Here is a 12,835-nt window from a genome sequence, read left to right as displayed (position 1 = left end):
AAACTGGCAAAAAGCAACTAGAATTATGCTCCAGATAACTCCAGCTTTCAAGATTTTTGGCTCTGTGGACTTAATACAATAAGATCATCTTTCATACCTTTAATGTGATTTGTCAGGAGTCTCCTATCTGAATCTTATTCTAATGTCTGCTTCATTAGAAGCAAATCAACAGCTCTAACAATCCGGTTACTATGAAATGCAATGCCTCAATGCTGTGAGGCACTTGATGGCCACCTTCAAGTGGTCAATCCTGTTCCAATAGCTGAAGCGTTGTTTTTTTGTTTTTAATATTTTTATTTATGTATTTATTTGGCTGTGCCGGGTCTTAGTTGCGGCATGCGAACTCTTAGTTGCAGCATGTGGGATCTAGTTCGCTGGCCAGGGATCGAACCCAGGCCCCCTGCATTGGGAGCACGGAGTCTTAGCCACTGTACCAGCAGGGAAGTCCCTGAAGCGTTGTTCTTTTGATTAGAGGCAGTTTTTTAAAAGGAGGAATGTATGATCTTTAGCTAGAATCTCCATGAATTTGTCCATCATTCATCAGAAAGAATAACTGATTTATGTAACAGTTGAGGAGAGGAGGGAGGAGACATCAGTACTTAATTTTAATTATGGTTTAAATTCAAATCCTTAAATGCAACCAACCCCAAACCTCACCATCACCTGGCCTTAATACATGACCCTTTCTGAGCTAATTTCAAGAGTGCCATGTGACAGCACATTACAATAATAAGACACTGGAACATAAGCCAGTTTTTCTACTCTTACCTGGGCCATCAGCTTTTGATTATTAGGGTGACATGAAATGCACTGCAGAAAGAATGCAACAGTTGCATTCTCAATTGCTGTCCTCTGTTGAGTAGTCAATCCTGTTGTAGCAGCTGAAGAAAGAGAAGCTGATCTTGCACTGGTCTGTTGTGCACCTAAATTATGTCCTCCAGAAGTGGACCCAGAGTGACACAATAAAAACAGAAGTGCTGTCCATAGTGGATTGACTTCAGACCCACCAAGCCAGTCTTTCATAATATGGCTATTGCCAACTTCTGTCAAAAACCTAAGAATAGGAGCAACCAGGTCTGCTGTGATAGGCATCTTATTACATTGCTGTGGAACGTGATGCCGCCTGAGTTTGTCCTGGGAAATATCTATTGATTGAGCAATGCTTTCAGAATAAGAAATGTGGCTAAAACAGAAACTAGCCAGACTCCTCACAAGAAGAGAAGGCAAACCTGAGTCCAATAATTGTTTGATAGCTTCTGGAGATTGAGAAGAGGAAGCAAGGGTTGCCAAATGTGATTCAGTTAGTGCAAGAGGTGCTTGTGCGTTTTTAGAGTCATCTGTTAAAGATGAACTAAGATCTTGCTTTTTGCTATCATCTGTCATGGACAGTCCATGGTGACACTGCATTGGAGGAGGGGTAATTCCCATCCAGCCCATAAGCAAAGAAAAATAACTTGGGTGTATGTGGCACATCGAGCAAAGTAGACTGTCAACAGCTTTCTTCAAAACCATGTTGCAGGAAAGAGACATGGACCAATTAAAAAGTAACCTAGGGAATAAAAGATACCATGTTAACAACATATACATATATTTAGTATGACCTCTTTGTCAATTATTTCTACTAGAAATCACTTTCATGAAAATTATATAGTTTGACGTTCAATATAATGACACTGTAATGTTTCAGGAAGACTGATAAACATCATTAAGTACTTCAGTAGATTGGAAGTTAGATTTGTAAAATGAGTATAGAAAACCAAGAGATCTATATCAAAATGGTTCTACCATTCTCTGTGTGACCTCAAAACAATGACATAAAGAAACAATTTAAAAAATTATACCTAAGAAATGTCTAGACTGAATTTGACATTATTAATGGCTTTAATTCATATCAGCAAAATGAAAACTGTTAGCAAGTTTCACTAATAAGTCATGGATTATGCCAACTGATAGGACCAAATATGAAAATGACAAACTAGAGGACAAAAAGCCAACCTTTTAAGAGTCATGGAACTCTTCAGAAATAAATTATTATATTTTGCTATAGACTTAGCAGTTATTAGGCAGTCAGCTCAACAAAGCCTTAACTGAGTATGGTGAAGAAATGTGGGTTAAGTGGAAACTACTTGTCAAAAGAGCAATCATAACAGCCATCTAGAAAGAAGTAAAAACAACCAATTGTAAAAACTGTCTAAAGTAGTCTCTCAAAATTTCTAGCTACACTTTCCCTCCAAAGTTGCATATTAAAGATAAAAGAATCTGGCAGGTAAATTTGCAGATGAGAATAAACATTATGACCTGCAAGAGAATATATTAAACGTTCCAATTTTAGGTGGGAAAAGCAGCAATGACACTAATGTAGCTTCTTAAAACTTGAAGATAAATTAATTAAATTTGTGTAGCATCTCATTTCGAACTTATACTGATTATACTTAACTAGTACTTTCTGAAGTATTGTTTTTATATAAATAAAAATGTAAAATGCTGTTTCATCAAGTAAAAATCTAAAGTGATCTAGTACTGGGGGAAAAGAGAATTTCACAAATCATACTTACTCAAAGAGCTCTCGGTCCAGCAGTGCTGGTAAATCATACTCTACCAGCAGCTCATAACTGTGCCACAGAATTGCTGCTACACAGTGCAAATGAGAAGGAGATGGCATCAAAAGACCATACTCTATTGTTGAAGAGTTAGGACACATGTAGCTCATCCTGCCACTTCTTTTCATAGCAGCCACTCTTGCAGAATCACTGACCCATTTTAACAAGGCCTGAATTCTTAAAAGAAGAAGATGAATTTGAATAACCAATTATACTCCAGCTGACATTTAATACAGATAAATACCACCACTGCATGTAAGCAATGTATTTATCGGAATAATATACTGATTTTTCTCAATAGTTTTAATATATCAATAAAATAGAAGGGAAAAGGAATTATACAATCAATAAGGTCATAGTAACTTTAATTTTCCAAAACCCTACCAATCTTAAGCAATGAAAATGTTTGAGATGACTCAAGTCTAATTCAGCAAATAATCATTGATTCTTACCTCATTTGTGACAGAATATATACATATCTAGAATTACAGGATACACAGCTTAAAAAACTCACTCTGTCCTCTAAATTTTCACTCACCTTGTAACAAATCCACATACCACAGAGCAGTGATCTGGGGCCAGTTCTTCATTGTGCAGAATTTCATGCAATACAGCATGAAATGTTTCACAACTCTGGCCCCCAAGCATTAAATACTAGTAGTAGCCACCCATCCTCTTTCACTCTGACAACAGAATAGCCCCAACATATGTTCTTTTTCAAGTGCCACACTACACTCAATCCCCTAGAGCTGGAGACCACAAAATGAAAGCAAAAGGCTTTTTAAAGCAGTAATGCTTTGGAGTTTGTATTTGGGGGGTGGGGGGGGGGGGGGAGGGGAGACTTACTGTCAAGTTCTTAAAACACTGTATTTATCTTTGTTTTTGTTTACTTTTAAATGTCTAGTTTAGAGCACAAGATTCTCTGCTTCAGGGTAAAAGAAATGGGAATTGGAACGTATATAATACTACTTAATCCCTCTCTCTACCTTGAAGGACTGAAGGGTAAGATGCTTTAAATTTCATATGACAGGACATAAGGACAAGTCATAGAAAAAGAAGGGAGATGAGGCAATTACAGAAGAGTAACATTTTCTAGAAAAACAGCAGCCAACAATCTTGTCATTAATGTTAGTTCTGAAACATTCTGAAATATTCACATTTGCATTAATGCTAGGAAAATAATTTTAAATGCAATTTTCTTCTTATGATAAAAATTTTTTTTAAATAATCACAAGAGATTTAAAGAAACCTATTCTAGAAAAATATTTAGCACATATTTTTAATGTATTTTTAAATCCTATTAACAATTATGAATTGACATAAATTCGTATCTACTTTGTCAAAAATACTCCAGTATATTTTTAAATATAATACAGGTATCACATAGTTTATATAAAGCAAAAAGTTTAATGGAAAGGAAGCCAGCCTATTTAATATTTTAAAGTTATCCTGCTGAAACTAATTATACTTTGTTCAATATGTTCTTTAAATATTTTTAATCCAGAGAACCTGAAAGCAATGAGCCTAAACTAAATGAAAGCTATTACATTACCAGAGATTAAGTAGCAATTTTTCCGAGATGCCTTCACTGTCTGGCACTCTAATTCATACCCTTAAGTCTGACCTTCATAAATCTTCCCTTATGAGTGATACTGCTCTGTCTTCTCAGTCCTGAGGGCACAAGCTGGACTCAATAAACTTTACCTCTCTAGTATTAGCACAATGTCAAGCATATAGCAACTACTTGGTAAATAGCTATAAAATGAGTAAGCACCCACAAAAAATAATCTGTTAATAATTTATGAAGTAAGACATTTAATAACATACCAAATGATTTCATTTTAAACACAAACTAATAACAATATTAAAGAATATTAATTGGATATAAAATATTCAATATACTTCAAAGGATATTAACTCAGGAAACAATCTCTAGTATGAAGATAATTTATATTATTTATAGAATCACACACTCTATAAATATGTTCTCCAGATACAGATGATATACATAAAACCAGAGAATGCCAAAGTATCATTCAAAAATTTATCAACTAAAACATTTTTCAAAATTACTTGGAGTCCCTATCAATTTGGAGGTAAAAGACATCAAGGAAGATCTACACTAGTAAAACTCATCTAAAATTACCTATAACGAAAGATCACTAAACATTTAGGTGAAACATTCAGATATTATTTACTTGGTATGATAGTGTTTCATTTTGTGGTAGGAAGCAGGAGAAAGAGGGTAAGGAGTATATGAAAAGTTGTCCGTGAATAATATAATCAATAGCAATAAGTAATCAATAAAAACAAACATTATTACTATTAACAAAATACTCCAAGTACCTAATATGGACACAATATTCCTATATTTCTACATGTTTAGTAATACCTAAGCTTAACTTTTATGAAAAGATCTAAAAAGAAAGCATTCCAGGACTTGCCAGTGGTGCACTAGTTAAGAATCCACCTGCCAATGCAGGGGACACGGGTTTGAGCCCTAGTCTGGGAAGATCCCACATGCTGCGGAGCAGCTAAGCCTATGCACCACAACTACTGAGCCTGTGCTCTAGAGCCCGCGAGCCACAACTACTCAGCCCGCGTGCCACAACTACTGAAGCCCGTGCTCTGCAATGAGAAGCCACCACAATGAGAAGCCCGTGCACCACAATGAAGAACAGCCCCCACTCGCTGCAACCAGAGAAAGCCCACGAGCAGCAATGAAGACCCAACGCGGCCAAAAGTAAATAAACTAATTAATTTAAAAAAAGAAAAATAAAGCATTCCAAGTAACATTCACTACATGTGATTGTGTGTATGTGTGTCCTCATATGAAAACTGAGATCACCACATACCTACCTGTCTTTTGTTCCAGGATCCTGAGTTGTCCCAAGCTGGTAAAGAATATCTATCGTAGAGTCAGAAGAGAGTCCATTCAGTCTTCCAAAAAGTAAAGGGCTATTCAAATCTTGCAACAAAGAATCAAAAGGAAAAATTTGCTAAATAAGCAAATGGGATGAGAAGATTTGCTCAATTTAATTTTAAATTATTCATTAGAAATAACTTCTGTAAATTTCAAAAACAAAACTCCAAAAATAATGAAGCCATAATAGAAGTTAATTTCAGAAACAGAATTAATCACAAATATCACATAGTTCAACTGTCATTATTTTGCAGATATGTAAAAATTAAAATATCAAAATTGTCACCTGTAGGATCACTGCCTGATGCTGCACAATTTCTCAGAAGAATGTCTATAAGCTTCAGGCCAATTCTAGTGGACTGCAGTCCTATCTTCACAAGCACAACCTCAATGTTGGGTGAATGCATTCCACAGTATGGAGACATCAGTAAGGCAGCACAAGTCTGTAGCAGATTAGCAGTAGGTGCAGCTGCACTTGCCATCATTCCTTCCAGATCACTTATGTGAGTAAGGCAATGATGTAATAACCGTAACCATCCAATACTGCAATACACAACACAAAATGGCCTATATGGGTAAATTTAAGTAGCTTAAATTACTTCAGGGGTAAAACAAAACTTCTCAAAGATCAGCATGTTGTGGATGGACCTAAAGATTGTCATACTGAGTGAAGTAAGTCTGACACGGAAAGACAAATATCATACAATATCGCTTATATGTGGAGTCTTAAAAAAAAGGGGGTACAAATGAACTTATTCACAAAACATAAGTAGAGTCATGGATGTAGAAAACAAACTTATGGTTACCAGGGGGTATGCTGGGGGAGGGATAAATTGGGAGATTGGGATTGACATATATACACTACTATATATTAAATAGATAACTAATAAGAACCTGCTGTATAGCAAGGGAACTCTGCTCAATACTCTGTAATGACCTACACGGGAAAAGAATCTAAATAAAAAACAAGGAGAGCATATGTATTAAAAAAAAAATTCTGGGCTTCCCTGGTGGCGCAGTGGTTGGGAATCCGCCTGCCAGTGCGGGGGACACGGGTTCGGGCCCTGGTCCGGGAGGATCCCACATGCCGCGGAGCAACTGGGCCTGTGAGCCACAGCTACTGAGCCCGCGTGCCGCAGCTGGTGGGGCCCACGCGCCTAGAGCCCATGCTCCGCGGCAGGAAAGGCCACCACAGTGAGAAGCCCACGCACCTCAATGAGGAGCGGCCCCTGCTCGCCGCAGCTACAGAGGGGCCGCGCGTGCGAACGAAGACCCAACGCAGCCAAAAATAAATAAATAAAATATTAAAAAAAAAAAAAAAATTCCTTGTGACTTATAAAGCAGAAAAAAAAGGAAGAAAAAAACGAAAAGATCAGCATGTTGTATTTCGTAAGTAGCACCAATCTACGTTAAAAAATACTTTTAGAATACTGTAACATCAATAAAGAATTAAACACACAGTAAGTTTCCCCTATAACATAAAAAAATACTTAAGTGCTAGTAGCATTTAGGAATTATGAACTTCCTTTTTATTTAATTAGTCAGGAAATATTTTTGTATATACATATATTTATATGCATAAATATAAACTGCAAAGGATCATAGAACTGCAAAACTGTAAAGTCTTGGCAGCTCAAAAATAAAAAAGAAATCCTAAATTTTTTTGTCAGGTAAAACTTATATTAAGACAATCTATAAAATTTTCAACCATCAAACGTTACCAGAAGAATGTAAATTAACGGATATATTCAGGTCCTTCTTTGTTTGGTCAGTTTGTATGGTTCAAATCTAACCCTCTGCAGACTGGCAACTTAGGAATGACCATATAGGGCTAGGTGCCTATCTATATGATCCATTTGTATGCTTCAGATGTATTCTTGGGGATAGGCATTTGGAAATGCTTACATAAGACTACAATCCAAAGAACTGGAACCCACACCCACATATACCACATTGTGGATCATCCCAAGGATTAAACACACATAAATCTCAATTTTAACCAGCCTCAAGGTTTTGCTTCTATAGAATTATTCTTTATGACACTTAATAAAATTATGATATTATTCAGATACCTATGGAACAAAGAATTTCCTAAACTCTAAAAAAAAAACACAGTATAAACAATTTTATGAAAAGCACAGAAAGGTTTTTTTAAGAATGAGAAACCACATACCTTGTTTTGGATACCTGATCTTCAGATGGAAGAAAAGGATTATTAACTGTTGCTGAAGAAGTGGTACCAAAAGCAGTGAGGCCCAGTAATTTAATTTGTGAAAGGCCTAATGTGCTGGCATCTCGTGGACGATGAAGTCTAAGGCAGACAGCAGAAGCTACTTCAGCTTTTACAAGCTGAATTTTTATGTAGGTGAGACCACTTGTGACAACAGGAGTGGATAATGGTAGCATATTTACCCCATCTGCACTTACTTCAACAGACACTGAGGATGGGCAGGCTACAGGAAGAGAAAAATTGAACAATTACTAAAGGAAAAGTAAACCAGAGTTCATATTCTAGTGGCAATCCCAGTAAAACAGCTTTCAGTTATATTCATTATGAACTCATAAAAAGAAAATGTATACACCAAGTCATACTTTGTCACTGACTTTCACCATAATTGATTTTACAGCTATTATATGAAATTCACAGTATAATAAAAATTATATTTAAAAAATTCTAACATTAACCTAAAAAAGAGTAACTGAAGATATGCAATCCACATGTACTTAATTCGCTCCAAGAAAAGAAAAATAGGCAATTACTTACTCTATTATTTCTACTTTACTCAGAATTATCACCAACAATATGGTGATTAATATGCTATGGTTTACTGTTGTAAATTGGGAGGAATGTAACTTAAAAAATACTTTTTCACAAACAAACTCATTATTTCACTACTACCATATTGCTATGATTTTAAACACAGTTGAATTTAGAAATTGCTTTTGCCTCTAATCTGTTTTTGCCTTTCAAAATTTAAACAAACATCCAGAATACTTAAAAATAAAACCATTTCCTGCTAAAATTTAAGGAGGCCCAATGAAGTAATAACTGGCAGCTGTTATGGGAAAATTTCTTTCTCACAAACATGGAAGCCCATATAATAAATTTATCTATCAACTAAAACAACCTTTGAACTTTGCCTTTAATTTCAACTGTAAAATTAGGAAGTAACTTTTATTATATGCCAATTACACCCCTGGTTTACACTGAGAACTAGACAAGTCACATCAATTTTTAAATTTAATCTTACCTTTTGAGATAAGTATTATCCACATTATTTAATCTCTTTGAATCTGTCAATACAAACTGACAAAGAGATTAAATAATTCAAACCCCCAAATGAACAAAGGACACATTTTATATTCAAGCCCATGTTTGATTCTAAAGGCTATGTTATTTCCACTGAAACACACTATATCTTCAGTTTCTGCTCCAATCCAAAACCAAAATTATTAATCACACTTGTATTGGAGAACACCTAACCTACTGAGTTTTCATAATGTACAGAGTTCTCCGTTGTAACATCCTTCCTGTTCCAATTCCTATGTGCAAATTCTAGCTACACTCCAAAGCCACCATTCACATGAACCACTTTCTCCTTCTGAATAAAAGGAGCTTCCTCCTCATCTTAGATTATCCCCTAAGTCTTACACTGACTTATATTTTGCCATGTAATATAGTTATTTTTGACCTGCTAAAACACTGTGCATTAGTCTATTTTTCTTCTGCCATTTTATTCATTATATCTATTTTTATCTAACGTGTGGATTCCACAACTGTATTAGAGTATAATAATCTAATCTTGCAAATAAGTGGAAAAATTGATTCTTCCAAATATGCCAGGTGTCTACAAAATTCTCTATAGTTCTTCATTAAATTACTGAGTGACATATGATAGCAATGAGAATCAATCAATGAAGATAAATGTGATAACTTCAACAATTCTGTACAAATTATTATATTTATATTGAAAGAATTTGGGGACCCTCATAAACTTAAAATAGTACTTCATATTCCTTCATGAATACTTAAAGGAGTTTCTGCTCCTTTTAATGTACAGCTTGTTTTCTAAAAATTCTTTTCAATTATTTAACGTTGCAAAGTCACAACAAAATGTATTCAATGAAAATGCATCAAATGAATGATACTCAAAATATTAAAAATCTAAAGATCATAAATATTCAAAATATCACACTCAAAGTATTAAGGCAGATGTAATTATCTTACAATGGGAAGGGGAATCTATGCTAATTTCACATTACAGAGATAGGACTGAGGACTACCTAGAAAAACTAAGACTGCTGTCTACAGCTGTATAAACTAACTCATTTTATCTTAATGCTATATAGATAGCTTCATAAATTTGAGGGAAGAGGAAAGGCAAAATAACATATAACTAGAATATATTTGTTTAAATTTCATCACACACTCTATTTGTTTCAGGGGAATAGCCATGTCAATTCACTTGATGGGAAATGATTTGGTGGTAGTGTTAAATATATTAAAACTGTTCAAAATTTAGCAATCTGGAAAGTGTATCTAAGTTAATCACTGTTTGCTAAGTATTTTTCTCATTTTTTAAATGCTTCTAAATTATCGTTTATTTTCATGATGGATCTTTACAAAAAATATTACTCACTTGCAAGAGATGCAAGGTGAGGTTGGATATGTATCTCTTTAAGAAGCACTGCTGCAGGAAGGTGAATGGTAAGGTCGCACCAAGCCTCCTCTGGCAGAAAGATGTAGGACCAAGCAGCAGAGCGAGCTCTTCTATGGGGTGGTGTGGCCTGCAAAAGCACCTCAGCTGGTTGGGCAGTAGGACTGCTAGATGTGATTGTACCTACAGAAGTATTTTAAATAAAATAAAAACTTGCAAAAGAAACCCAATAAGGCATCAAGAACTATTCAAACCATAATAATTACACTAGAAAAATTAGCTAAAAACATGAACATTTAATACTATGAATGTACTTAATACATTTAGCATAATTTGTTACAGTATTCACAAAACCTCAAGACATCCAGTCAACTGGCAAGGCGACAAATTCTCTGTTAACTGCTGCCTAATTTCTATGCACTAACATGTCAAATGAAAACTAAACTAGCAACAACAAATCTAGCACAGTAATTCTCAAATGATGTAAGTAAAAAACAATGTCCAATACAGGCTTCAGCTTGAAAATAATCACCTTTATTCTAAATTGTCAATATTCATGAGTTAGAAATATGAAAAGAAAAATATAAAAAGAAACTATGTAGAATGGAAAAAAAGAATAACTATATAAATCTGAAACTTCTTATAAAAAAAAGTACCACTCCAAATAAGAAGGAATAAGTCCTTTAAAACTAACATTTACAATGAAAACTGACATAACTGAACCTACTACTTAGTTTCATAAATTGTGTTCTATTTAAACTCAGAAATAAAAACAAATTTTACTACTAAAGAACAATTAAAAACTTCCTTCTAATCAGTAGAATGTTTGGAAAACTACTACCTTTAAAATCAATGGCTTGTAATTGAAATGGTGATACTGTAACACAATCAACTTACTTTGACAACTATTTTTGCTTCATACCAGCCAATTAACTGCTACTTAAATTCATACCCATAAGATGAAATAACTCTTTTCTTACCCAGGGGTGCAAAGTTATGGATCCCTTCTGCATTGTCAGGCTCAGAAGCTAGTATTCGTGTTTTCAAAGTGCTGTCAACAGCTTTATTCGGACCAGAGTCAAGAAATTTCATAATAGTTGATACCATACTTCTTGCAGTGTTTACAATAGCCCTTGTACTAGTAACCATATTGTTGCAAATGAGCTGAACACCACCTAAATTTAAAGAGAATACTATATGAAAATTATCTTAACATACATGATTTGACATTGAGTCAACTTTCACAGAAGACTACAAAAATAAGAACATAATTTACTATCAAATGGTTACACTTAAATGACAGTTTTGTAACTTTGTCTTACCCATATCGTGGAATGCTTTCAAGGCATCACTAGTATCCAGTACTCTCAAAATGAACCACAATAATGGTTCAGATAACTGGCAAGTAGCGAGAGAGCCCTAAAAAAAAAAAACCATACATGTATACTGTGATTTTTAAAAGGTGATTATTAATTTCCTGTGAATTAGGACAACTAAATTTCTTATTGAATGTAATATTCTTTTACAGTTAGTTATTATAAAATGGCAACCTTAACCTAAATCACTAAATACAAAATGTCTGCCAAAATATTTAGGAAATCTTAACCTGAATCAAAAAGGAAGTGAACAGTCTCCTCTCTGAACTCAGCATTTTTTGCATCTGTGTTTACCTACTATTATCATTTTCTACCTTAAATTAATGTGCATCGATTTTGTTTTCGAGTAGACACTACTTTCATTTAAAAATGTATCCTTCTCAAATATCTTTGTATCTTCCAATGGGGAAATATATATACACATGCAATGTATATTTATGAAAATGATAATTATACACTGACAAATAGAAGATTCCTTAAGAAACTGTTTTAAAATCTGCTTTTGAAAAAAATGGTAAATGGGCTAGAAATTAAAATAATCACACTGGCTCCTAAAATCTCATTTTTTAAAAAGGAAATTTAAAAAGTAGTAACATTCTAACCTATTTCTCTTTTAAAATTACCCTAACACCTTTTAACTGAAAGGAAACTAAATATGTAACTTAAGCTTGAAAAAAAATACTCGTATTAAATTTTCATATGTAGCATCTACGAAGAACATGTTGGTTTTCAACTATGCTATGGTTAGGGAAAAGGAAAGAACTACTTCTTAAGACAATGGAAAGAAAATCTAAAATTTTAAAATATGTTAAACATTTTATTCTTACATCACTGTAGTCATCTTTGACAGTTTCAAGGAAACTTTCCTCTCCAACTTATACTAGTAATCTATAGTTCTCACCTGCTGACTCCGTTCATTTTCCAACATATAACTAGAATACTCTGTCTCTGTCTTACAAATAATTCTCTGCTCCCATTGCTAGTAACTACTTAAATTACTGCAGTTGTTGCTAGATTGAACTTACCTGTCTGCCCATATATCCACAGGCCATGTAGGTTAAAATTGGCTGCAGCATCATGTGAACTGTAGAAGCTTTTTTACTAAGTGTTGTCAGTATGGTAAATAATCCATCCCCAACTGATATGGCATCTAACCCACCATGAAAGTTTTCATGTTTGGTGAGATGTAATCCACTTGCCCCTAGTTTAAATAAAAAGATGACACATTTTTAAAAAGCATATCCTTAAAAACCATAATAATTAAAATAGAGTCTTAAA

General features: G+C 34.3%; 1 protein-coding gene across 1 annotated transcript in view; it reads right to left on the bottom strand.

Moving 5' to 3' along the window:
• The window catches only part of BIRC6 (baculoviral IAP repeat containing 6), a 233,423-nt gene that overhangs the window by 89,464 nt on the left and 131,124 nt on the right, over window positions 1-12,835 (bottom strand). Inside the window, 9 exon segments of the mRNA XM_024732052.1 lie at window positions 769-1,549; window positions 2,556-2,777; window positions 5,460-5,568; window positions 5,810-6,066; window positions 7,697-7,976; window positions 10,164-10,364; window positions 11,162-11,356; window positions 11,504-11,600; window positions 12,583-12,758. Coding sequence (XP_024587820.1) covers window positions 769-1,549; window positions 2,556-2,777; window positions 5,460-5,568; window positions 5,810-6,066; window positions 7,697-7,976; window positions 10,164-10,364; window positions 11,162-11,356; window positions 11,504-11,600; window positions 12,583-12,758 — 2,318 coding nt within the window.

The sequence above is a fragment of the Neophocaena asiaeorientalis genome, unplaced genomic scaffold (genome assembly GCF_003031525.2).
Source record: "Neophocaena asiaeorientalis asiaeorientalis breed wild unplaced genomic scaffold, Neophocaena_asiaeorientalis_V1.1 scaffold18, whole genome shotgun sequence".
Taxonomy (NCBI): Eukaryota; Metazoa; Chordata; class Mammalia; order Artiodactyla; family Phocoenidae; genus Neophocaena; species Neophocaena asiaeorientalis.
This window is presented reverse-complemented; position numbering and strand designations above follow the sequence as displayed.